This window comes from Mus pahari, chromosome 14 (genome assembly GCF_900095145.1).
Source record: "Mus pahari chromosome 14, PAHARI_EIJ_v1.1, whole genome shotgun sequence".
NCBI lineage: Eukaryota > Metazoa > Chordata > Mammalia > Rodentia > Muridae > Mus > Mus pahari.
The window spans coordinates 32,469,329-32,495,997 of record NC_034603.1 but is presented as its reverse complement, the minus strand read 5'-3'; the positions used below and the strand labels follow the sequence as shown (position 1 = coordinate 32,495,997).

Sequence of the window (26,669 nt, the reverse complement as noted above, 5' to 3'; positions counted from 1 at the left end):
ACTGGGTGCTCTTGTAGAGGATTCTGGTTCGATTCCTAGCATCTACATGGCAGTTGAAAATCATATGTAACTCTAGTTCTAGGGGATCCAATACCCTCTTCTGACATCCTTGGTACACTCACAATCCACATTTAAGCATGTAGGCAAAACACAAACAAGTATTAGATAAATAATTTTTAAAAAACACTCAATATCTCCAGATTTGTGGAGACTGAAAAGACCCCAATGGTGGGGTTGGTCATCTTTGCAGTTTTGATGCATAAATAAGAAATGCAGGCTCCATAATATTGAGTGATTCAGTTGACTTCACCACTGATAGCTAATCAAATGTATTAATAAGATTGCTTGTGGGTTTCAGAGTTTCATTGTTAGGGCAGAAGGAACTGGTAGAATCTGAAGCATATCACTAAAAAGAGGAGGTGGGAGAAGGCATGGCACACATGCTCAAAATCCCAGCTCCTACAAGACTGAGAGAGGAGGATTGCTGGAAGATTAAGTCCATCCTGGGCTATAGAGTGAAACTACTACTCAGTGACACTTCCCCGACCCCCCAAAAGAGGTGAAATCCAAAAGCGATTCTCAGATAAGCAATGCTATCTAGGTAGATGAGGTCATGGAGTACCACATAAACCAAGGGATATAGTTACATGGATTGCTGCCCTGCTGCGAAGATCAAAGTCCGACATTACCAGAAAGCCCCAAGATTGATGCAAAATGGTGGACTCCCTTTGTCAGCAGGGCTTCTCCTCTGACCTTGTCTGGGGAGCCCGAAACCCGTATACCCTCTACTTGCAAAACATCACGTTGCCTTGCTTAGGTTACAGGTTCAGCTCCCTTTCTCCCAAGAAGAACTTGATCAGCAAGCACCTGAGCTTCCCAGAAAGTCTCCCCATACCTTTTCAGTAACTTAGCCTTCAGCCAATTACCTTTGCCCATCCTAGATGTCTCCTTCCCTAAAACTATGTAACTCTTGATTCACTCTGATTGAAGTTGATCTGTCTCCCCAAAGCTGATCCCAGAATGACAGACATCATTTCTGTTTGTATTCTTGGGCCCTTCTGAAACCCTGTCCATCAAACCTGCTGCCTTCATCCTTGTGGGACAGTGACCCCTAGGAGAAGGGAAACCTACAATGATTCACTATCATTCTCATTGCTTAGACTCAAAGAGCACAAGGGAAGCCATAACCCTGATGGAGATGTTGGACTAACAGGGACACAAAGACCCAGAGCAGCTTCAGGTTCTAGAAACCATCTCAGAAACATCAGCATGGACAAGGGACTCAACAGTAAAACTGGCAAAGATCAGGTAAAAAAAAAAAAAAAAAAAAAAAGTGGAACCAGAATCAAGTAACTAAGAGGGACTTCACAGACATAGCGGGCAGGGATGGGGAGAGCAGATTAGTATGGTACCATGGGGCAAACACTGAAGACATGATGAGGGAAACTGAGAGTAGGTACTGTGCCTGAGTTGTGGAGATTTCCAACGCAGTGATGGGAAAACCTAGAGGAGGCTGGTGGAAGAAACACACCTCCAATTCTCTGTGCACTCATTGCAGGTAGCCGGGGCTAGTCAATGGTCATCTTCTTATACTACTCTTTTAATTAATGGGTTCATCAAGTAACAGGCACCAAGGGCTCTGAAAGAGATCAGGATTTATGAGTAGATGCAGAATGGTTAGCTCTGCTCTTGGCAGACCCTAGAGTGTTGAAGCCAAGGCTGTTTGGTATTCTGCTATTTCACATTCACAGTGCGAAGAAGAAAGCTTCTTCCACATGAAAGTTTCAAACTAACACAGGTGAAAGTTGGCAGGAAGGGATTTTTTTTTTTCCCTTATGAAAACCTACCCTAGGATGGAGATTTACATTCTGAGGAATGTAAGAAAGCCTAGAAAGGTCAAGTTAAAGGTTGACTAAGTCTAAATAGAAAATGAAGTATGATATTGAAGCAAAAGCATTACCTGAAGCAGGGAATGACAATTAAGGGTCTCATTGAAAAGAGAAGAGAAATACAAAATCCATGCACAAACCTTGATGTAAGTCTTGACACACGTTAAAGCCTTTAAGAGAAGTCAAATGAAGTGAAGATAGGAAGCTGCTGTGAGAGCTTTAATAACTCAGTTGCTTGTGGGCAGGAGTAGGTCTGTGGGGAGTGGAGAAGAGCTATGGTGGGTCACATCATTGTTTTTAAGTCTATAATGAAAGGAAACACATTTAAGCCAAATGCAGAGAGTAGTGGTCCTGCCTTATTCTATAGGAAGGACCCATATCACCATTATAGAGCATATAGTTAGTCTGTTAGTAACAGAACAACCAACGCAGGATTTAGGGTCAGATCCGACAGCCAGGGATAAGAATGTGGTTTGTATCTAGATGTATCAGTTAATGTTCTTGATAAAAAAAAAAAAAGACTTTGTTCCTATAGAAAAATGACAGTGAAATTGTTAGAAAGCTTTCCTGCTTCCTACGCCTCTCTGTTTGCTCAGATGCTAAAGGGTTGAAAAAAAAAAAAAAACCCTCAGCATTTCAGTGCTTTCTGGAAAAACAGGTGGAACCACCTGTAGCAGATAGCCTTTCAGAGTAGAAAGCAAAGTTGCTGGCTGGATCCCTCTACCAATGGAAAGAGGGGGAGGTGAGGGCACTGGAATGCAGATAACTGGCCTTCTAGTAAGGTCTGCATCTCCTGCAGAGAGTGTATATTTTGACAATGTGCTATCTTCATCATTCGGGACATTTTCTCATATTAGGGGACAAAGGCACCTGCACTTTCCTAGGTGCTGACATTGGGCATTCTCATTGCTTTTTGAAAAACTGAAGCTAACAGCAGTTGTTTAAGTAGGTTATAAGGCTTTCCCCAGGAGCCTGCAACAGAATGTGAGCATCACTGAGTATGTGCATTTGGGAAGGCCAGTAGAGACAGGGACCAAAATTCAGTCAAATCAGCAACATATGGTTGGAAAGGATACTGGACAGTTTGATGCAAACATGGAAGTAGGAAGTTGGAAGCCAAAGAACCCATCCTATCATTCCCAACAAAGGCAAGATTCCAGGGGTGAGGAACACTCTAGGTGTCATATAAAGTGACATTGAGAGATGCCTGGAGTGTATGGACCAGAGGGTGCCAGCATGTGGAGTAATAAAAGCTGGACCCAACTGAGAACTGTGGCTTGCTCATGTTCCATTGAGAGGAGCTAACCAGGGGCTGAATCCTATCACACTTAATCCTTGAAAGCACCCAGATGACAGAGCAGGATATGGGGGGAGGAAAACAATTCAACAGGACGTGTTCCCCACTGACTGCCACTTCTTACTGGACAGGAAAACTAGGGGAGAGTAAATCATTGAGTCTATGGTTATTAAAAGAATGCCACCAGCAGACGAAAACTAACGAAAAGATTTTGGTTATATACCTCGAAGCACACAAATATCGCTTAATGTCTCACAGTGGGTCCATATATTAGAAACTATTTCTACTTTTAGTCTTTAGTTCCTCCCTAAGCTAAGCTCTGCATGTTATCACTTTATTTAGGATGCTGCAGTGCCTCAAATTTCCCCAGATCTACATTTTGTCATGTCTTAGAGGGAAGGGCTACCATCCCAGCACTCCATTATCTAGCAAACAGGTCTATAATTTTCCTATTCATGCTCTCCTCCCATAAGCCTGAGACGGAATACAAATGTGTCTGCATGTTGATGATCATATTTCAGGGCCAGGGATACTACGGTAACACTGGCGTTTCCCAAAGCGGCCTGAGCGTTGTTGTTGGGTCAGTTTTTTCCCACCTGAAGTTTATTGATTCTGCATTGTGGAAATATGATTATCTGTTTGGCAGGAGCTGTTCCTGAAACTGCTATGGGAAGGCCCCATTCTGTTCTCTTTAGTACTTCTCTTTGCAAAAGGGCATCTCCTCACTACCCGTTCCAACAGAAATACTGGAATGGGGGCTGATGGGATATTAGTCAAGTACCAGTCAAAATGTACTAATAGAAAAGGACTTCACCATTCTGAACCTCAGACCCTCTTGGGAAACATCAGTGTTACCAAAGCATCCCTGGCCCTTGAAACATCATCAACAACAAGCAGACACATCTGTATTCAGCCTCAGCCTTGTGGGAAGAGAACATGAATAGGGATTTATGCCTGGTTCATAGAGACATGCCGGCCTTATGATAGACTTACATCATTTAATGCCATGGATCTCAGCATGATTGACACATTGGTTGACACATTTTTTGTCTTGAATGTTCATCTGGGTAGTACAGCATATTTAGTAGCATTTAAGACATCTACCCTTGAGATACCAGTAGTTCTTATCTCTGGGGACAACAGAAAAGGGATGGAAAGTAATCTTGATTAAGGATCAGACTCTTCCATCATAACTTCCTCATTTGTAAAACAATGCTAATGAGAGGGGGGAGTTGCTCTTTACAGGGAAATGATATGGTACTTTATTTTTTTAAGATTTTTTTTCAAATGTGTGCTTATTGTGTATATGTTTGTATGTGTGTTATGAGTGTGTGTGTTATGGGCGTGTGTGTGTGTGTGTGTGTGTGTGTGTGTGTTTCCAGAGACTAGAAGAAGGCATTGGATCACTTGAACTGGGCTTGCATGTGGTTGTGATTTCAATGTGAGTACTAGGAACTGAGCTTGGGTCCTCTGGAAAAGTAGTAATTGCTCTCAACCACTGAAGGAGCTTCTGCTCTATGACAATAAAGTATTGCTATTTTACAGACACATTTGTGGATGGCAGGTTTGGTATGGCTCAAATATGAATCATTTGGCATGATAGACAAGGATGCTAGGGAAGACTCGTCCCATTTACAGCTGTAAAATTTGGGGTTTGGTATTTATTGGGGCATTTGTGTTTTTAAACCCTATATTTGAATGCAAGATGGAGATTTGAGCCACATTATCAGTGACATTTAAGGTTGAAGATTGTACTGAGAGAGAGAGAGAGAGATGAGAGAGAAAATTAGAGTGTGGTTAATTCTTGTAAAATAATAAATACCTAGGTTTCTAGAAACTTATTAATTCCCAGATGTTGGAATAAAATCAACGGACCTCAGGTGCTGAGTGATACTCTTATATGCTATATTCTGTGGTCCAGAAACAAAGGGTTAAGCCAGGCTGCTGTCCTGAACAATGTTCCAGCCTAAAGAAAAGCACAGGGGTGGTGGCATGGCTTTACAGAAGACAGCTTTAAGGAGGGACACACATCTACCCCCACCCCCCAACCTCCCCACCTCCCACTCCCCTTCCTCCCACCCCTCCCACCTCTGTGTTCCACCTGAGATCAAAGCCTATTGTTTGGGGTAGTTAAATGGACAATGTGCATGGGATGCCAATTCCACTCACAGCAGGAGTGAGCTCTCACTGAAGGCAGAAATATTTTGTCCCTTGTCCTCTGCAAAACTGAGAGAGCACCCCAGTCTTGTTCATTACCCATTTCGAAGATCCAAACCTTTAGACACCTTTTGGGAATCTTACAAGTTTGAAAGTTCGCCTGGAGGACTCTTTTCATTCTTCTCTTAAATACGATAACAAAAACACCTACATGCAATAGATCCTTTGCACTCAATTTTGTTCTTTTATTATCTCTTCCATGGGAAAAGAGGGAGGTTGCTGAGTGCAGCTGATAGATACAATTCTGGGTTTTGTGCAAGCCGCTTTTGCATAATGGCAGGCAGAGAGGGGAATACAAAAGATTCAGAAGCACAAACAAATCAAAAGATGAGCAGAGCTGAAAGTGAGTCTCCAGTGGCCGCAGGTGATGACACTCGACGACTAAAAACAGACTGGCTCTGGACGCCAAGGGCATAGAAGTGTAGGAGACAAAGCAGAAAGGGCGACCTGAGTTCAGGGCTTGATTCCCATTCATGGGATATCAGCAAATAAATCCAAAAATGACAAAATATTTAGAAACTTCAAATGATGTTTTCACTTCATTTTAACCCCATGTTAGTCTTCCTAAGAGACATTTACATCCCTGAAGGAGCACCTATGACAAACCCACGGTCATCCAGCATATTGTGAAACAAACTTCAGTTTCTCTTGATTGACAGCAGAGAAAACAGCACACCCTTTTAGTGTATTAGAGTGTCTGGCCCTTTAAATTTCAGCAGATAAGAGAAATATTGATGGAATAGCAAACATGTTCCTCATGGTCTTAAACCTGTGGTAAAATGGGGCTGACAGAGTAATTATGAATGTTTTATATGATCAGCACATATGTGCTCCTCGCTAAACCAATTTAATTCCCATTAATGTTAATCTCGTTAATACCCACTCAGAGAGCAAGGAATACTCTTAATAAACTATTGATTCATTTGAGCCATTTACACAGGGAAGGGAGGTGGGAGCAGGGGAGACATCGCCATTCCATCCATAACCATGTCTCTTTTCTTAGAATATTTTCCAAACATTAATGAGCATTAGGTTATAATTCATAAAGAGAGGGAAATGAGGGACATGGATAAAGTGACTGACAGCTTCAATCTGTAAAAACTGGGCGAACTGGGAAGGAGTTATTAACTGAGATCAGACCCAAGATACTTCAAAGAAAAGGGGGATTTTGTTTCTAAAATAATGAAAATGGAATTCGTATTGATAAGTTCTAATTGAATTGAGTTTTTCTTTAAAAAGAAATAAAGAAGTCAAATCGACAGCCAGTAAGTTGCTACTCTGCGACACTCCTGGTTCTATCTGTCCATCTTCTCTCAACAGAAGAGTTCAGTAATTTCTCTGGGACTCAGATGACCACCCATTGGTCAGCTCTCCTTGTCTAAGCATCCTTTGATCAGCCAAGAGGCAAGATAGGCTCCCCAGAGGGCTTGTGTCCCCATCTCTGTGACTTCCTTGAATAGAGCTTTGTAATGAGCTTGTGTGCCATAGGCCAGCCCGGGACTCACATTGCAGTGACAAGTCCCCCCTGTCCTTTCCGGATCACTCCAGAGCTTCTAAAGCTCCAGGTGTCTTATAGGCTCTAGCCGGGTGGGGTCAGGGGGCGGTGTCATAAAATAGAGAAAAAGCAGCGACAGACAGGATTTTGTCCAGAATCCACCATCCAGCTTTAAGATGAGTCATTCGACCTCCCTGAGACTCAGTTTCCCTCATCTCTGAACTAGAAAATGATGATCTCTAGAAACACACTACATGCTTGCAGTAGTGGCGTAAGGGTCAAAACTACAATCGAAAACGGCCCTGTGCATACAGAGTATCTTAGCTGAGAAACGACTTAGGAGAAAAGTGGTACAGGAGAAAGAAAACTGTAAGGCCATGTCTCGATTCTACCAGGTCTTTGTGGGTAACAAGAGAGGTTTACCCTGGGGGTTTTCTTAAAACAGTTTAGTGGGGTACTGGTGCTCATCCTTTGTGAATGAAAGCTCAGAACACAAACGAACCGGAGATATAGATGCTTAGATACATGAAATCTCCTTTTCTGCTATGCTGGTTATCCGCGGGGACCGGAAGAAAAAAAATACTGCAACACATACTCTTAATACACAAATATTAAACTGTCTTTTCTCTACCGACTGGTAAAAAAATATATTATATTTTGATATTATTTTTTTCTTTTTAAATTATTTCTGCTATCCATCCCAGCCGAAGTCGCGGCCGGTCATCTGGTAGAACTTGCGGTTGAAGGGCCGGTAAAAGTCACGCAGCTGCCGCAGCACCTCCCGCGCGATGGTGGGGTGCGCGCGCCCCTTAGTCTTGCCCAGGCAGTGAGGCTTGCCGCTGCCCTCCGCCTTCTTGAGGCACGGGAAGCCCTTGGTCTGATTGAAGTAGAAGTGCTTGTCGGTGATGATGCGCTTGAGGCCCAGGAAATCCTGCACGCGGCGCAGCTCGCCGGCCGGGTCGCTGACCAGCCGCTCCCCGCTCACGAAGAGCATCTGGCCGAGAGGGAAGTGGCGCAGCCAAGGCTCCAGGTGCTTGGCATACAGGCCGATCTGGATGGCGCTCCAGGACGTGTCTATGAGGCCCGCGCTGCGGTTGCGGAACGTCAGGCTCTCGAAGCTGGGGATGTCCGGCCGCTTGGACAGCGTCTGCGTGTAGTCCGAGATGGCCCTGGTCACCGGGTCGCGCACCACCACGATGAGCTTGGTGTCCTTGGACATGGCCGAGATGCGCGCGGGTGCCTCTCGGGTCACAAAGTAGCTGGGCGTCTTCTCCATGGTGATCTGTCCCTCGAGGGTTCTGGGCATCAGGTCCCTGTAGGAAAGCAAGAAGGCATGTTAGAATCTGGAGAGTGAGCCAAGTCCCCTTTCGGACACCAGGAACTGGAAAAAGCCACCCAGTCTGGGCTCAGACTTCCCCTGTGGGTGGCAATTCCAGTTCCCTGACTTCGTGAATGCCTGGTGGCAGTAACTGCTCTGCATTTCTTGAGCATATCTTTTAATCTTAACTCTAGTGGCCATATGTGAACATACATATAAACAATAATTTTGTTGTTTTGTGTAGAAGAAAATACAGACAAACCTATACTAGGAAGTTTTCGAGTTCATCCGTCTCAATTTTAATTTTAATTCCTAATGTAAATAATGTCTGTTTTGTGCTAGTGAGTGAATCTGACTGTGTTTTCTACTCTGGCTTGCATATTCTGCATAAGTCTGTGTTCCACCATACCATTGCGACAAACATGAGACATAATGCCTCTATCATACAGTTTTCATGGCAGTTACTGAATGCACCTCAAGAGCTCTGAAATGCTCCCAACGCAGCATAAAGGCTCTGTTAGTTAGTTATCCAACTACAGTATGCAGTGTCGCTGTGTCCTGAAGAATTACATTGTCACAAGCACAATTATAGTGCTATCAAAATGCATTAAAATACCCGATGCCATCCTGTTCATGGCTGTCTCAAGTCTTAGAGTAGTGTTGCCCTCCATACAAAAGCTAATAATAATTTCTCTCAACAAGGATTTCCTCATTAACAAAGGGATCTTTTAAAAATATTTATTTTATTTTTTTTAAATTATAAGTGTCTCTGTGAGTTTGTACACAGGTGCTTCTGGTTACCAGAAGTGAGTGTTGGCTCTCCTAGAACTAGACTCAAAAATGGCTGTGAGTCCCCTGAGGACTCAAGTACTGGGAGCTGAACTCTGGCTCTCTGAAAGAGCAGCAAGTGCTCTGACCCACTTTGTCATCTCTTTGTCCCCTTTTCACCATAATATCAAATCGTGTCCTCCCCTAACAATGATTAATTCATCCCTAATTCCAGCTACCTGCCTCCAACAACAGTCCGAAACTATTACACAGAAATTCCAGGAATAAGCAATCCATAACATTTACATCGCAAGCCATTCCAAATAGCATGGTAGAATCTCCCAGAGTCCCCCTCTGTCTATGCAGGACGTGAATCTTTCCTTTGCCCAGAGCATCCATGCTGTATGTACTATTTGCCCATTAGTCATGTAGTGACTAACTCGGCAATCACATTAGCTGCCACATTATCAAAGTTCCTGTGCAGTGGAGGCCACAAAGGGAAATGGCAGTCATGGTGCTTCAGAGCACACCACACAGGAGCACACATTTAACACTGCAGCTCCATGCAAAGGTTCGGGGCAGGTAGGGAAAGCAGAGGTAGCATGAGGGACTGGTATTAGTCTGCATTTCAGACCCATCCCTAACTGGGGCTCTTGGGAGGAGGGCAAACCTCATGGGTGCAGTGGAAACGGCTTTTGTCTAACTCCTGAGGGTTCCATCTTGTCTGTAATGGTTTGAAAAGTCCTGGTTATCATGCTCTAAATGTCTTAGTTTCTTCTCTTTTCCTTCGGTTTGCTTGGAGTCACTTCCATCTAGGGCTGATAATGTATGTGTTGTGGACAGGGAGAGTAGTGTGATCTGTGGAGGCTTTCCTCCTTCCCTGAATGGTCCCTTTGCTGTACTAACACTGTCCTGTCTTGTGTTGATTTGGGGCAATTATAATTCTTCTGAGAGCCATGCAGTGTGTACTCGCAGCTAGATCTCCATTCTCAGCTACAGTTCCTGCATTCTGCCTTTCCCTATCCCTTCTGGGTTATGCTCCCTTTTTTAGTTTTAAAAATGCCCCCCCCTTAAAGTCGTGCTTTGTTGGTCCCTTACAATGGGTTTGATTTCTTCTTTCTTTCTTTCTTTCTTTCTTTCTTTCTTTCTTTCTTTCTTTCTTTCTCTCTCTCTCTCTCTTCCTTCCTTCCTTCTTTTCTTTCTTTCTTTCCCTCCCTTCCTTCCTTCCTTCCTTCCTTTCTTTCTTTCTTTCTTTCTTTCTTTCTTTCTTTCTTTCTTTCTTTCTTTCTTTCTGTTTTTCTTTTTTTTTTCTTTCTTTTGACCTCCAATTTGTCTTCTCAAGCCATAAAGAAGGCACTTCTGTTTTCAAGACTCCCTTTTCAAGTGGGACTTGATCAACTTTCTTAAGTACGAGGATTCTAGCCATTCTTCATCAATATCTATCAGCTACACTGAAGAGTTCTGCTTTCTCTTTTGACACAAGTATCATCCACAGCTGTATTTATTTTTAATTTTAACGGCTGTTTTGCTTCCCTGATTTTGTAGTATCTATTTAGCATTCAGACTAAATGGTTGCACTTTTAGCACACATTCAGCACCCTGTGAGCACTTTTAGTGTTGGATGCTTCTCTTTGCTGGTGTCTTAGCACCTGCCCCATCTTCACTGGTTGCTAAGTAGCCATTAAGTGGGAAATGTCAAATATAAAAGACAAAAGCGTGTCAAGTAACTCTCTTGCACATCATATCCCCTCCAGGAATGCATAACAATGGCCAGTTTCATTTATGAGCTTCCTCATCTCTACCCTGCCCCATCTACTCCCTAACTATGCCAACTGGATTGCTTTAAAGCCAATTGGCAGACATCCTCTCAATTACTTTGCAAGTATTTCTTCTCTCATGTGGGTTGTTTCTGGCACACATTCCTTAGCCTTATGTGCCTAGTGCTAACAATGTTTCAGCTCATACAATGGTGCTTTCCTCCCATGTTTGTTACTGTGGAAATTTTAATCAAGTGACTTTACTCTTCTCTGAGGGGGGCGTGCTGGTTGTATATTTGATCTAGGATGCTGAACTCCTATTTTTAACTCTGAAGGAACTTTGTGATTTATTTTATAAATTGATGCACCCTTTTAACCATCTCTTGACTATACCTTAAGATCCAGATGAGCACAGCTGGAAATGGGTACAACATACTTGAGATGCCCATTGCCCTTCCTCAACTGTGCATGCCAAAGACTCTGAGGAATCAGCTAGACCAAGAGCTTCCGGAACTTAAAATGCCCTTGTACAACACAAGTCAGGAAACCTGGCCAGAGCTGGTTGGAATCTTCCAGTAAAAGAAATTTGATCAAATTTATGGGAAAATGTTGGGCTTTAAGCAAACACCAAATACTCTGGAGGGGTAAGGGGTGTGGGTTGACTTAAAAACACAGGGGCAGATTCCTGTCTCCTTGTCTACAATCTCTAAGTTATAACTAGTTTACTTCACATTTTGCCTGGAACCTGAAAGAGAGCGCAGACTGCTCCTGGGAGTTCCTAGCTGGCTTGTCTCTGGGAGCCTTTCTCAGAGATTGAAGCTTCAGATTGCTCTTGCCCAAACACTACTAAACCGCAGAAAAAGAATCTGTATTTTAAAAGCCTATCTCAAGTAAGGGCTTGAAAAGAGACAGCCCAAACGGAACTTCTCAAGAAAGTCATCCTTATCCCATCCTGTCACCCATGGGATGGGGAAATCCGACTGGTTCTTTGGGAGGAAAGAATTTGTTACTCCACGGATAACAACCCAGGATCGAGAGTTCTGGAGGCTGACTGCTCAACGTGTGTGCATGTAGTTAATACCCTTAAACCTGAGGACACAGAGACAGCCCTCTTTATGCTGAGCACAGTTTACAGCAAGTTTTTAAATCCCTCAAGAAGGAACAAAGACTTTGAGGGATGGATCTAGCTAGATTATGTCTTTTGGCTTAAAGATGACTAAGCCCTGGAGCTAAGTACTCAAGGGGGCTGTGGTTTCATTTTCATCTTGCTAGACCAAAGGGAAATAAACTAATTTTGACCATTTGTAGAACCGATCTGAAATCAGAAAATGAAATTTGTGGCTTCTACCTTCTAACTGCTGACAGGATGGGGCGGGGAGAGACAAGCTGTAACTTGATTTACCTAAGCTTGGTTTTTTATTTCAACAGGGAAGTCAAGGCAAATGGCTCAGGCATCTGACCTGTTAAGGACTGACAGAGCAACTCTGCTATAGAGTGTTACCCAGCATTGCTCTGAAATGAGTAGTGACCAGTGACCTGAGTCCTAATGGCAGAAGGACCTCCTCAGTCCAGACAATAGAACCCCAGATAAAACCAGAGATGCCTTCTCTGCCATGACCCTGGGGTATCCAGAATTGGCCCAGGGGGTGTGGACATTAAGGATGCCTGGCTTGAATGTCATGAGCTGGTCACTGTCTTTGGAGAGACACAGACTGACTAATTGTTTTGGGAGAGGTGAGCATAGTCTTTAAGTGGATTCAGTTACCAGAAAGAACTGTTCATCAAAGTTTGTGTCTGCTTTGAATGTCATGCCACCATCATTTTGGAGCTGTTCTGTCACTGGGTAATCTCTATGGGTCTAGGGGTTGTTCCAGTAGCTGTCTACACTACAGAAAATGTTGGAGCCAAACAAGCCAGGGCAGGCAGGCTAAGTTGATTGTTCTTTCCTACCAAAGCCAATGGTCAAGACCATAGATTCTGGCGGGGGTGCTAGAATGACCTGTAGGACTTTCTCTCTCCCCACTGAGCAGGGGACACACTGCACTTGCAGTTGTGGGGGGCTTCTGGGTTAGTGTAAGAATCAGGATGCCTCTTTGAATTGGATGGCCAATGTTTCACCATTGATCTGCATACAGACACCTCTGGTACAGGGAGAATCATCCAGAAGTAGCCCCCCCCAGGCTGCTCAGCAACTACATTTGATATGCTTCTAATCTAAATAAGAAGGTACAAAGGGACCCATGTGTTCAGGCATTCTTACCAACATGAGCCCATTTCTCCTGGATTCTCATTGTCCTCATGTTGTCTTCTTGATCCCTGTCTTTCCTGTGTAACTGGTACCAACCTTTCTCCAGAAGTAGCCTCAAATGGATGGATGGATGGATGGATGGATGGATGGATGGATGGATGAATGGATGTGTGAATGGGTGAATAGGTGGATGGGTGGATGGATGGATGGATGGATGGGTGGGAGTGGATGGATGGATAAATACTCCTTTCCTATTTGTTTTTATTAAATTGCATTTATTCAATCTTGACTAATCATATCTTACTATATAGTACATTCAAACAAATCCTACATTGCTTGTAGATATAAGCAGGCTGAAAATTTACAAGATCCTGAAGGAGGAAAAATGTTTAGAATGTACTGAAGAAACAAATTAATAAAATGATAAATTGGAGTAAACAAAAAGTAAAGACGTTCGTCAAACGATACCATCATGTGGGTAAAGAGACAAACCCCAGCATGAAAGAAAGTGTTTGCAAACTGTATGTCTGTCAAGAGCCACATCTGTAATATACAAAGAACTCCTACAAATCGATAAGTTAAATAAATAAATAAACAGAATGAAAGAAAATGATCAAAAACCTTGAATAACAATTTCATAAAAACACAGTATTCAGATGTTTAATTCTTGAGAAGTCATTTGGATTGATTATTTATCAGGGAAATGAAAATTAATACCACCTGTATCAATACCACCTGTATCAATACCACAACCCATACAACTAGAGTAAAAGTGACTGAGGTTGTCCCAGTGTGGGTGAGGATGTGCAGCAACTGAAATCTTGCTGGCGGAGTGCAAGCAGACGTAGTGACTCCAGAACTGCTTGGCACCATTTACAAGAGTCAAATGCATATCCCCAGCAACTAATGACAGTGCAAAGCTGTCCATCCATGGTCACATAATCATGATGGTCCCAAATTCAAGGTACCCAAATGCTCATCCAAACCAGAACATGCCCAACACAGCACAATCAGAATGGATGGCTTCACATCTGCCAGTCACACCCGCTTGTGTCTCACAAAGAGCACTACTCAACTTGGCCAGTCCTGGCACTGTGTCTGCCATGTGACCCCTACTGTGGTTTGAGGGAGATAGTCCCTCAGAGTCTCTGGCACTTGAATAATTGCTCCTCAGTTGGTGTCCCTGTTGGTGGGGGTTTAGGAGACATGGTCTTGGGTGGTAGAACCCTGTCACTGAGGTGGAGTTTGAGAGTTTAAAGGCCTGCTTCATTCCAAGTGTGCTTCCTTGGTTTCCTGATGATTTGAGATGTGAGCTCTCATCCTTCCTGCCGTCATGCCTGCCTGGTGCTTGCAGGCCTGCCTCTTGTCTGTGATGGCGACAGACTCATAAACACCCCTCTGGATCCGTCAGCCCCAAATAAACCTTTCTTTCTATAAATCACCTTGGCTGTGGTGTTTTTATCACAGCAACAGAAAAGTAACTAAAATAGCACCTTCCATGAAAAGCTGGCGATCGGAGCTCATAAGATGGCTTTGTTGGCAACGTGCTCGCCAGAAAAGCATGACGACCTGAGTTCGGATCCCCAGAAATACACAAAATGTCAGGCACAGCACTGTGTGTCTGTAACCCTGGCACTGGGCAGGCAGAGTCAAGAGCATCCTTGGGGCTCAGTGGCCAGCATGTTCAGCCAATCAGTGAACTCCACGTCTGGCTGAGTTAGGTGAGAGAACCTGTCTCAAAGAAAAATAAGAAGGTGAACCTCCACATTCTTGTGTGTGGCTCCCCTCACGATTGCATGTGCACTTGCACACATACACACACACACATACATACACACAACCATAAAGCAAACAAAAACAAAACAGAACAAATAAACAAGAAACTCCTGTATCGACTGATACATCAAAACAGCTGCTGCCCATGGGGAATCAGTTTGGGGAAGGAAGAACAAAAGCTTCTAAAGAGATGGAGCCCACCTATCCTGTCTCTCCTCGCACAGTGTATTCACTTTGTGTAAACCTGTTGTGGAGCTGTGCACTGCAATTTGTGTGGTTTTATGTATTTAAGTTACAGTTGAATAAATATTTCACTATATATTATAAAAAATAAATGGCCAGTTCCCCCATAAGGGTCCAAGAAAAGCATGTGTTTCATAAAGGTCAAACAAAACATAAATCACGTTGGCCAAGCCCGGCATATCTTGGAATCATAGGGTTCACCTACCTAGGATTCCTGGACCCCACCCATGACCACTATGCTCTTCCCCCAGATAAACCATAAGAACCGAGAGCTGTATAACCTTTATCATACACGTGGATGCCTATCCCCACATCTGGGGCACAGAGATGGGCATTGCCACAGAGAAGGTGCTAAAGAATCTGGCCTGTGGGAGGAGTGATGCTTGCAAAAGTCTTTAGAAATAACATTCTCATTTTATCATTTTATCATATTCATCTGTAAGAGAGATTAAAATGGACCTATGATCTCCTCAAATACAATTAATTAACACTAATACGAATTATATAATAATATTAATATAATACTGAGTGTATACTGATAATAATACCACCTAGATGGTAATAAGTGGCCCTCTGTGTGCTTGGGACTTGTCTCTTCCTATTACATCAGATAAGAAGCCCGCCATGAAAGAGGCTTAGAAAAGGAATCTTCAAACAAGTACTTAAAAGAACAGCTTGGGCAACCACTGAAGAAAATGAGATCCCAAGAGAGTGATCCAGAGCACTACTGAAGATTCAGAAAGGCCTGGGCTCAGGACTAAAGACAATGAGATGAAGTGCCTGTCTTCCTACGTGAACCAGGCAGTCTTGTGCCTCTGGCCCAGTGGCTCTCAACCCGTGCGCCATGTATGAGTCACACTGGGGGGTCTAAGCACCTTTCACAGGTGAGACCAGAGGAAAACATAGATACTGACATTACAATTTATAAGAGTAGCTAAACTACAGTTATGGACTAGCAACAAAAGTAACGCTATGGTTGAGGGTCGCCACAACATGAGGAACTATATCAAAGGGTCTCCGCATTAGGAAGGTTGAGAACCGCTGGGTTAGACTGACAAGATGAAGGCATAATCAATGACATTGCCAATGACTGTGCAGGTGAGGTTAGGTGGACGAATGCTTTAGAAAGCTCTTCCACTGTAATCCGGGTGCGAGGAGCTTCAACTCAACGGTGGCAAGGAGAGAGGAGGGGAGAGTAAATGCCATGTGCAATGCAGTGCAGGGACATGAGGATGCTGTAGATGGTTTACATGGGGGTGACGTGGGTGTTTCCAAAGAGGATTACAAAGGCTTAAAGGCAGAAATAATGGTGACTTCACAAACTAGCAAATTAGGGTGCCGTGCAGGTAGTAATCCTTCCCTCCCCCCTACCCCCCACAAGAAAATAGAAACACGTGTGTAGTTTTCTGTTTGGTGGCTTTTGAATTACTTGTAAGAAGAGGTTATTTATTCCCAAGAACACAGAGGGAGACACTGCATTGGCGATGCTCTGAAATGTGGTTGTTTCATGGGAAACTCAGAATGGAGAGAAACAAAACAGATTTCTGTCGCTAATAAGCTGTGAGACGTTAGGAGAGTCACTGTAATTCTTTGGGCCTCTGTTCAGGAAAACACAATTGACTCCCTGTCTGGCTCGGGACACTCATTCGTCTAACTTGATGTCCTGAAGAGCAGAAACAGAAAGACCAGGGAGTTGAGGGCTGAGTGGATTCCTGTGTTTGAGAAAAGCAAGTTTGTGACAGAGGAGACCTGCATCCATCTCACGCTTCCTCGAAATCAGATGAAGTTCATAGATCAGGCTGGGTTCCAAGTAACAGATCCAGGGCAGTCAAGATTCAAGCTTAGGTCCTGGGAAGAACCTTACAAGAATGGAGACACTGGACACTTAGGAACCACTTTCCACAGACTGGGGTGAAAGAATCATTACTCCGGCCTCACAACCACTGGAGCAGCTAAGAATGTGAATTTTCGCTTCAGAAGACAGAGAGGCAACATGTTTTGCCCAGAGTTAGTTATGACTCACAGGAACAGAATAAAATTCTAGGTCTTTCTCATGTTATAACACATGTTCTACCAACCCTTCCAAATATCCAGGCAGCGTCGGCGTGACTCCTTCTATCAACGGCACTGGCCATCTTGGACATTGTGTCTAAATGTTTAATTATTAAGTGCATTTCTTTCCTCCCATTCATCTTGGCATCTAAGCTGCCTGTTCCAAAAGCTGCCTTGGACAAGCGAAGCCTAGCAGCGAGGGGGAAGTGCTGAGCTGCAACTCAAGGGCGATTTACCTTGAGGGATCGATAAATCTGGTCAGTTTGCATGTGCATGTTCTCAGTCTGTCTCCTGTGTCTGTTTCTGCAAGCCTCCGGCTGCAAAGTACACCAGCCAGAGCTTTCTCTCTGGATGGCCAATGTCTGCAGGTAGTCCCTGGAGATCCCTAAGCGTGTGTCTGGAAGGGAGGAAACCACATTCAATCGGGAGCTGTCAGTTTACTGTCTCTGGGGCGAAGGCTTGCTCATGTTAATATTTCTTTTCCTGCTGCTGTGATGTGAGACCCCTCTCAAACCAGGACTCGTGACTCTGGACAGGAAACTCCTTCTGCTGATGTTTGAGTTGGCTTCTGAGAGAGAGGGAAACTGATGTGATGAACCAGTTCCCACACTGAACAAACTTGTATGGACCACTCTAATAATCATACTGAGAGAAGTTAAATGTTCAGATGAGAGCCTGGGATAATTTCCGGTGCTGTGGACAGTCAGTGCCTTCCAACACTCTAAATGATCAAAGGACTCAAGAATAGAAGTGATTTTGACTATCCCCGATTCATGATTCATCAGGCACCAGAGTTTATTTTAAGAGCAAAACTCCAGGGGAGTAGATAAAGTCTAGGATTCTTAATTGCTCATTTGGAGAAACTTGGGAAAGGAAGAATATACATCTGTGGTCATCAAAAAAAAAAAAAAAAAAAAAAAAAAAAAAAAAAAAAAACCACTTTGAAAGAGGAGGAAAAGAGCTATCTTGGTCCCCATGTTTAAGAAGTGACCATGCCTGTGAACACTGATAATCAACCTCCATGTGACTACTGATGATCTAAAACAGCAGTTCTCAACATGTGGGTCTTGACCCACACAGAGGTCACATATCAGGTATCCTGCATGTCGGATATTTACCCTATGACTCATAACAGTAGCAAGATTACAATTATGAAGTAGCAATAAAATCATTTTACAATTGAGGGATCACCACAGCCTGAACTGTATTAAAGGGTGACAGACATTAGGAAGGTTGAGAACCACTGATCTAAGACTAGAACAGACTCCCACAAGTTTCACTGCCCCCCCCCCCCGAACTTCACTAAAGCGTCCTTCTCGGATAAAACATAGCTTCAGATGACATTTCCACCTCTGTCTATGTTGTCACACACGCTACTTCAAAGCACTCTCTGTCTCATGGGACCAAGAGCTCCTCTGTCTGTCTGTAAGACCATCAGTATCTAAGGCACCACATGGAAGGGTAGGAATATGTCACTTTGCCCCTCCATAGAGGGTTAAAACCAGCTCTGAGACTGAGGTTTCTTATACTGCTCTACCTTGCCCGCGGCTCTTACTCTGAGCTGCTGCCTCCTACCCTAGCAGGGTAAACACAAGCAAGTGTGCTAGAATTTGGGACTAAAGACTCTCAGAGACATGCATGCAGAAAGGGAAAACCCAGTTTGGCTACCACTGGGGAAGAGAGTTAAGGATGGAGTTTTAGACGACATTTAGTGTTAAGTGCCCAATCATCATAAAAGTTTTAAAAGAAAAAGAAAATCACTTTTGTGTTCAGCTAAGCTTGACTTCACCTGAAGCAGGGTCAAGATGATGTGATGCTCAGAAGTACAAAGATTCAAGAAAACATGCACCCACCCCAGTTCTTAGGAAGGAACTTGCATGCTCACTTTAGCCAAATTACTGAACAAGTCAAGTTAAAAGTTCTTGAATGAGTCTGTGTAGTTCTTGAATGAAGTCTGTGTATTTGGAGGAAAAAAAAAAAACAAGTTAGGAACATCTAAAATCAGAACAGAATATGAGTCTTACAAAACCACATTTAATGTAGTTAAAATTGTGACAGGTCCCAGAAATAAAACGGCAGGGTATCACATGGTCACCAGAACCAACGCTGGAAATTCACAAGCCCCGAGGGGTTTGCATGCTTATGAGCAACTAACAGACAGACAGAGAGACAAGACAAACCAAGAGACAGCCGACACCCAGATACAGGCAAAAAGGAGACAAATCGTCCAAATTCCCTACTCCTGTCTTCTGAGATGCTCCATGGAATTGTAGCCTTGGGGCAGGGGACCCTGAGAAATCCCCTAAGTTTCCCAGTGACTTCCCAAAAGCTGGCTGAGATCCTGTGTCTCTTAACCCTCAGTTCACTATTCTGTCTTACTTCACATTGTCTTCATTCTAAAAGAGACTGTGCCCAGAGCATAGCCATCCTGATGTTGGTTCCTGAAGAGTAAAATTTGTCACTGTGTGTCATGAGCATGTGCCAATGCAAGAAAGCTGTAACTAAAACACAGCCCATCAACTGAGGGGGACATTCCCTAAACGGCTCGGGAACCAGGAAGATTTGTTAAACGTGGGTCCTTGTTAAAGTTAGATTTGGTCCAGCTCTCTTCAGCTTACCTGGGGCTTTAACTACTTAAGTCAACTACTTAGAAGGAGAATGGGGAGTTTCTAATGAAAGTGTGGAGACCATGGGCCAACTTGGGTGAACACTTGGGTCCTCAGAGACAGCCTTGGCAACTCCCTCTGAGCTTATCCTGGCTCCCGACAGGAGTTTTATAAATGACGGTTTGAGGACTCTATCTCTGCTGTGTTACTGGGGGCAGGGTCTTCAGCAAGGCTGTCTCATCAGCCGAGAATTATCAGGCCCGTGCATGTGTACAGCTGGAGATAAGGCGGACTGCACATCCATGACTTGGCAAGCAACAACAGAAAGCTTGCAGTGGGGACAAACTATTAAGGCAGGAGCAGTGTTAATCTGAGACCACGGGGAGTCAGTCAGTCTCTTTGCTCCATTTTGGTGGGCTTTGGCTTCGTCATCCCTTCCCCCACCTCTCCCTGCCTACCATTTCTTTTTTCTTCATATTGCTGAGTTGTAGACACAGAGTATCAATGAAATCAAAGGCCTTTTAAGTTTGGGACAGGAGAAAAGCTTGAAGCTAGGATGCTGGTGGTAGCTGGTGGCCTGGACTCCCTGGATGCTCTTTCTAAACTTGATCTTCAGCATCCTGGGCAAGCCTCTCAGTTTCCTTGATTTTTAAGCAATAGAAAACAATACAAATGTAATGCCAAAATAGCACCAAAAGCGATGCCAAACATTTATCATAGCCTCCATCTACAGCATGACTTGGTAAAGTTCCAGGGTAACAGAGTTATGGCATGAGGCTGCCACCGAACTTCAGGAATGCTAGGAGGGAGTGTCCATCATCATGGTGGGGCATTTGCCACTTTGAAGGGGCAAAGCCATCTGTGGAAGGGAACACAGACAGAGGGTTCTGGTGTTCACTCGAACAGTTCAGAAAGGGACATGAGTCTCTCATTCAAATGCACATACTTACGGTAGAAGCCATCACACCAGTAAGCAATGCAGTGCAACCCATAGTCCTAAACATGGTCTCTCATCACTAACATCATTCAGACTCCAGGGAAATGCTTCTCCAAACCTCTTTCCCTAAACTTTTGAAACAAAATCTCTATATGCTATGAGTGTGCTTGGGGAGCACTGATGCACTGCTGCCAGTGCTGGAGATGAATGAAAGTGTTTCTGATTTGGGGAAGGATTTGAGTAGGACAAGAAGTCAGCCAAGGGGAAGGACAAAGGAAGTGCTGAGCAGAGGTTTCCTGCTAGTTAGAACCTGCAACTGGTGTGTGTGTGTGTGTGTGTGTGTGATTTGCCTCTCCTGATCCACTTCGTGACTGAAGGCACTCACACTCACTATGAACAGACAGCACTTGCACATGAAGACAGAAGCGTGCTTCTCACAGAAGCACCAGGGGTGCTGCTTGCAATAGGTTGATCTGTCTCAGGTCATGAGGCAAGTCATTCATGACATGGTCTCTATAAGCACCTAGGAGGCACCCAAAGCTGGATCTCAGAAAGCAATAAACAGAAAAGGCTCAGGAAAACTAAACTACACACTTTGAAAAGAATTAACGAGTCTATTTTTAAATAAGTTGAATTTCAAAGTTTTACACAGATTAACGCAATTTACATTTTAGTCTCTACTGTATCGTCATCTGACACGTGGCCAACTGCGGTCTTCCGGTGGCTTTCATTCTCTGACAGACAACATTTAAATTGAGACACACGAAAAGTTCTGGCAGATTTGGTTTCTTAAGTTCTACATTCCACTTTAATTTACATTTTTTATCAGAGTATATTATAATTTCCACATTTCAAAAATTCTTTATGCCTATGATCGCCAAACTAAACTCCATACTTCAAACCAACATACTTTTTCCAACTTTCTGATTCTATCTGTGTAAAACACAAATAACAAGCATCCCACAGTGCTGGAGGCTGGGGGGGGGCAGTGAATGGCTGCTTAGCAGGTATGGGGTTTCCTTCTGCCGTCATGAAGATGTCTGGAATCAGGCAATGCTGATAGTTAGCTTTTTTTGTTGTTGTTCTTTTTTAATTCTCAAATTTTTGTGAAAGCAGCCAAAATTATTTTCATTTTCCTTTTCTCTTTTTCATTTATTCTCTCCCTGTTCTTTAGTTTTAATTGTTTTTGAGAGGCTCAAATGTAGTATGTAGTCTCGGATGACCTTGAACATCTGACCCTCCTGTCTCCATGTACCCATTGCTAGTCTACAGCATACTTATTTCCTTACACAGTCTATACAGCTTTTGAGCCGCCCATAGGGAAAGGATAGAAAACATGTGGTATGCAGCTCTAAAATATTTACTATCTGAAACTTTTCAGAAAGCATTTCTCAGTCTGTGATTGAGACCATTACTGTCAATAGAATAAAATTAATATGAGGAATATTGATTGCAACATAATTAGTATTTACTGAAGGTAAGGTTTGAAAAATAAATCTTAGTCTGTGAGTGTCATAGGTCATGATTTGTGTATATCTTTATTTTATGGCTCATCCGAAAGCTGCTGGCCCAGCCACAGCAAATCCCAAATGAGCAATAATAATTAAATTGAGTCATCTTTGGTGTTGTGCCAACTTTTAGACATACAAAAACAATAGGTTTAAGCTTATTTTTCTGTTTTATTGTTACCAAGGAATATTTGTCAAAGTAAGGGGAAAAGCACATTTCATCTAACAGTGTATTAGCTTGATTTATAACTTTTTAAATGTTTAGGCATGTGGTGTGTGAGCCTCCAGTGGTACCCCTGTCCAGGGACTTGGAGATGTGAAGGGTGGACCCAGAGAGCATACAGAGGACCCTGAGAAGTCATTAGGAAGAAAAATGAGGCAGAGAGACAGGACCCTTGGTGCCAAATAAACCTGAGGGCTGTCAGGAACAGACCCTGCAGGCAAAGTGGTTCACATGCGCTATGTCCCTCTGCCACATGCGTTATGTCCCATCTGTGCACTGGACCCAAACCCTTCCATCAGCACAGGGACACAGCCTTTTAAGCACTGTGCTGAGACTGAGGGAGCACAACTGCTTTCTAAGGGGCCCTTTAACCATATTTTCTCAGTTATGTTGATTTTTTAGATCATTGCATCCATGCATTCAGTGTGTTATGCACATATTCATCTCCAGTCCCCACTCCCCTCTTACATACCTTTCCCACTTCTGAAGACTCCTGCTTCCTCCAACTACACCATCTCCTACCTCCATGTCTTTTTTTTTTTTTTTTAAATTTACATCTAAGCTTGTTTTGTCTGCATGGATGCGCGTACTATGTGTATGCCTGGTGCCTGCAAAGGCCTAAAGAGGATGTCAGGCATCCCTGGATCATTGTGAGGCACCATGTAGGATGCTGGGAATCACACCTGCATCCTCTGGAAGGGAAGCCAGTGGTCTGAAAATCTGAGAAGCCAGTGGTCTGAAAATCTGAGTCCAAATCTCCAAACCCTATGGTCTCTCTCTCTCTCTCTCTCTCTCTCTCTCTCTCTCTGTGTGTGTGTGTGTGTGTCTTACACATCTCTTCCAATCTTTCTGTCCCTCATTCCATGCTTGAGTTGGGATTCAAAGTCTTCTTTTTAAATTGTAACTACACAGGCAGCTATAACTGTACCTAGTCCCGATGTGCCACCACTGCTGTATGCTGCATTTCTCTCTGGCCCTTTCTGCCAGTCAGGCTTCTTCCCTTTCATGTTGACTCTTCCTGGCTGAGTCCCCTTGATTGTCACATCTCCGCAGTCACAAGCCTGACACATGAAGTTTCCTAACTACTTTACTCTTGCATATATATATATATGCAATATATATATATATATATATATATATATATATATATATATATATACACATATATATTGAGTGTGGTCTCCTCAACACAGGATGGAGAATTAGGAAAATATTTATATGAAGTCCTATCCTTCTGCCTGGACACCGAAACCGGGATTCCATAAGATGTAGTGGTTGGCTGAGAAAGAAATGACATTCTCTGCACCTGATATCTATCAGTCCAGGGAAATTCATCAGCTTTTGTCCATACTGATTTGATTTCATGTACCCAAGCAAAGTTTTGTTTTCTATTTAAACTAATGTATCAGAACACACACTCGAGAGATTCCATTCTGTAAGAGTGCTGTATGACGTGTTTGCATAACTATCCATGATCAGAACATAAAACTGTTTCGTCATTTAGCTGTGATGAATTGTTTTGTCATCCTGTCCCCCCACCCCCCACACACACCCTGTAGCTCTCCATCTAGATCTGGTCTCTGTCACTATAGCCTGTCCTTCTGAGACTGGTATGCAGCTGGAATCACATGGTTTATGGCCTTCTTTTTTTTTTTTTTCCGAAGAAAATTGTTTTATTTTATTTGAAAGGCTGATGGGCAATATATCTTTAAACGTAGATGATTATGTTAATTTCTTGTTTTCACAATGATAAAGTTGCTTCTACATAAAAAGCCTTTAACATTATGCTTATATAAATGACCAACAGGATTAAACATATAAATGCAGCAAAGTAATGAGAGCCATGCTACGCACAGAATAAGTGCTCAATGATGGATATTAGCCCAGAACCTTAGAATACCCAAGATACAATTTGCAAAACACATGAAACTCAAGAAGAAGGAAGACCAAAGTATGTTCTATGACCTTCTGCCATGGGCTCATTTCATAGTGCCTGCATGTGTTGAGATCCAAGCTGGCACATACATCAGTAGAGCAGTCCTTTTATGACTGAGTAGCATTCTGCTGTATAGATGTGCTACAGTTTCTCTATACACCTGCCAGAGGACATTTAATTAGGTTCTGGTTTTCAGTATTTAGTTTAGTCCCAGTTTTCAGCAATTATAAAAATAACTGCCACAAACTTTTGTTTTGGGGTTAATATGAGTCGTTGTTTTTTGTTGTTGTTGTTGTTGTTGTTGTTGTTGTTGTTGTTTTGCCATGCTAGATAGCAAGGAGAAAGATCCCCAGTTCAATTCTGTGTTTGACTTTATGGACGAGGTGGAGTGTCGTGCAGTGTGTTGGGCCATCTTGCTTTCCCCAGGGCAGAGCTTGACTGTGCCACTTGCCCCGCATGTCAGTGCCTGAATTTTCTAGAGTCTGTTCAGTTCTGTGGCTGGCTGGGAGCTACGGTTTGGGTCTCATGTCCAGCATCATTGGGATGCTTTGTGAACACCTCCAGACCAGGAAGAATATCAAAACTCCAAACTCAAAATATGTTTTTTTCACTGAAAAATTATTTCTTTAAAACACCATAAAGTCAAAAAAATAAATAAATAAACCTCTTAAGTAGGAGCATTGTAAGCTGGGGAATGTATATGTAACTCACTGCACACATCTAACAAATACATGCTGACTGGCTTAGTAGGTCAATTTGTGTTGAATTATTACTCTATACACAACAGGTTTGTTCTCAACGAAGATTTTAATTTAGCAAACATCATTGTAGATCTGCTTGGGCCAAACGTCCTACTAGAAAACAGAGCTGCTTAGATTACAATGTTCCTGCCTTCAAGAATGTGCCCCCTACAGGGGGTAGACATTGTGATAAATACATTTCAGTAGCAGAATGGCCACCCGGCACATGGTTTTATATCCAGAGAATATTGGTTCCACCTAAAGGATTTAGAGGAGGTTGACCAAGCAGAGTTGTAAGAGCAGAGGGTGGGATGCTGATGACAATGACACCATGAGTGGCCTTCAAACTCTCCCCAGGGACAATGAAATGGAGGCTCTGCAGGCTCGAACAAGGGACCATCTCCCCCACATTACATACAATTCATTTTATAAGAAGCTTTACACCGTGGTTCATATGGGTCAACTGAGAAAGGGACTATTTTGAAGAAAGTGTTTGAAAACATGGGAGGTGAAAGAGATGGAAGCATTCCCTGCCGAGGAAGGAACAAATGAAAGAAATAGAAGTTCAAATACACCCATCTTTCTCATGTAGAAGACCGTCCAAAGTAGCATGGGTAATGCATTCCCCGACACAGGAAGCACACTCGTCCTTATTTGCTGAGACTACAGTTATGGAATTGTTTTTAAAAATCAACACATTGTGGATAAAAGCATACAACAGAATATTTACAGGGATTAAAAGACTGAGCTATGTCTGTTTGCGATGACTTAGACAGACCTGCAAAATAATACCAGGCTACTTTTGGGTGTCTCATTTGTGTAGTTCTTTGTATATTCTGGATATTAGCTCCCTGCCTGAAGTGTACCTGACATAGATTTCCCCTCATTCTGTTTGCTTTCCTAGTACTTTCTTTGCTGTACAGAAATCTTTGTGGTTTTGATATAGTCCAATTGGAGGCCTGTTTCAAAAGTCCTTGCCTATACAAACACCTTAATGTGTATCCCCTAAGTTGGTCTCTAGAGGTTTCAGTGTTTTAGGATCTAAGCTAAGGTCTTTGATCCACTTGGAGTTGATTTTTGTTCGGGGCAAGAGATAAGCATCCAATTTCATCTTTCTGTGGATGGTGCCTAGATTTGCCATCACCATTTGGTAAATAAAGCTGTCTTTTGTCCACTGCATGTTTTTGACACCTTGACTAGGAACTAGGTGGTCTCTCAGCTGTATGGGTTTATTTTATTTCTAAGTGTTCTATTCTCTTCTACTGGTCTGCAAGCCTCTTATTATGCTAGTACCAGACTGTCCTTGTCACTATAGCTCTGCGGTATAATTTGAGGTCAGTTCTTGTGAAATCCCCAAGCACTGTTTTTTGTCTTCAGGATTGCTTGGACTTTGAATGGTCTTTTGTCTTCTGTGTGTATTCTTGGAATGCTTTTTTTGGTTCTGTGAGAAATGTTATTCTGGTTTGTCAATTTGACATTAACTAGAGTCATCTAAGAAGAGAGGCCTCACTTGAGGAATTGCCTCCATAAGATTGGCCTGTGGGCATTTTCTTGATTGATGATTGAGGTGAAAGGTCTCAGTCCACTATGGAACAGAGCCACCTCTAGGCAGGAGGTCCTTGGTTGTATAAAAAGCAGGCTGAGCAAGCCAGAGAACAG

General features: G+C 43.1%; 1 protein-coding gene across 1 annotated transcript in view; it reads right to left on the bottom strand.

Moving 5' to 3' along the window:
* Positions 1-5,564: 5,564 nt before the first annotated feature.
* Hs3st3a1 (heparan sulfate-glucosamine 3-sulfotransferase 3A1) overlaps positions 5,565-26,669 on the bottom strand; it is an 85,180-nt gene continuing 64,075 nt past the window's right edge. Inside the window, exon 2 of the mRNA XM_021212785.2 lies at positions 5,565-8,211. Within this exon, the coding sequence (XP_021068444.1) occupies positions 7,590-8,211 (622 nt within the window). The 3' untranslated portion in view covers positions 5,565-7,589. The remainder of the gene's footprint in view (positions 8,212-26,669) is intronic.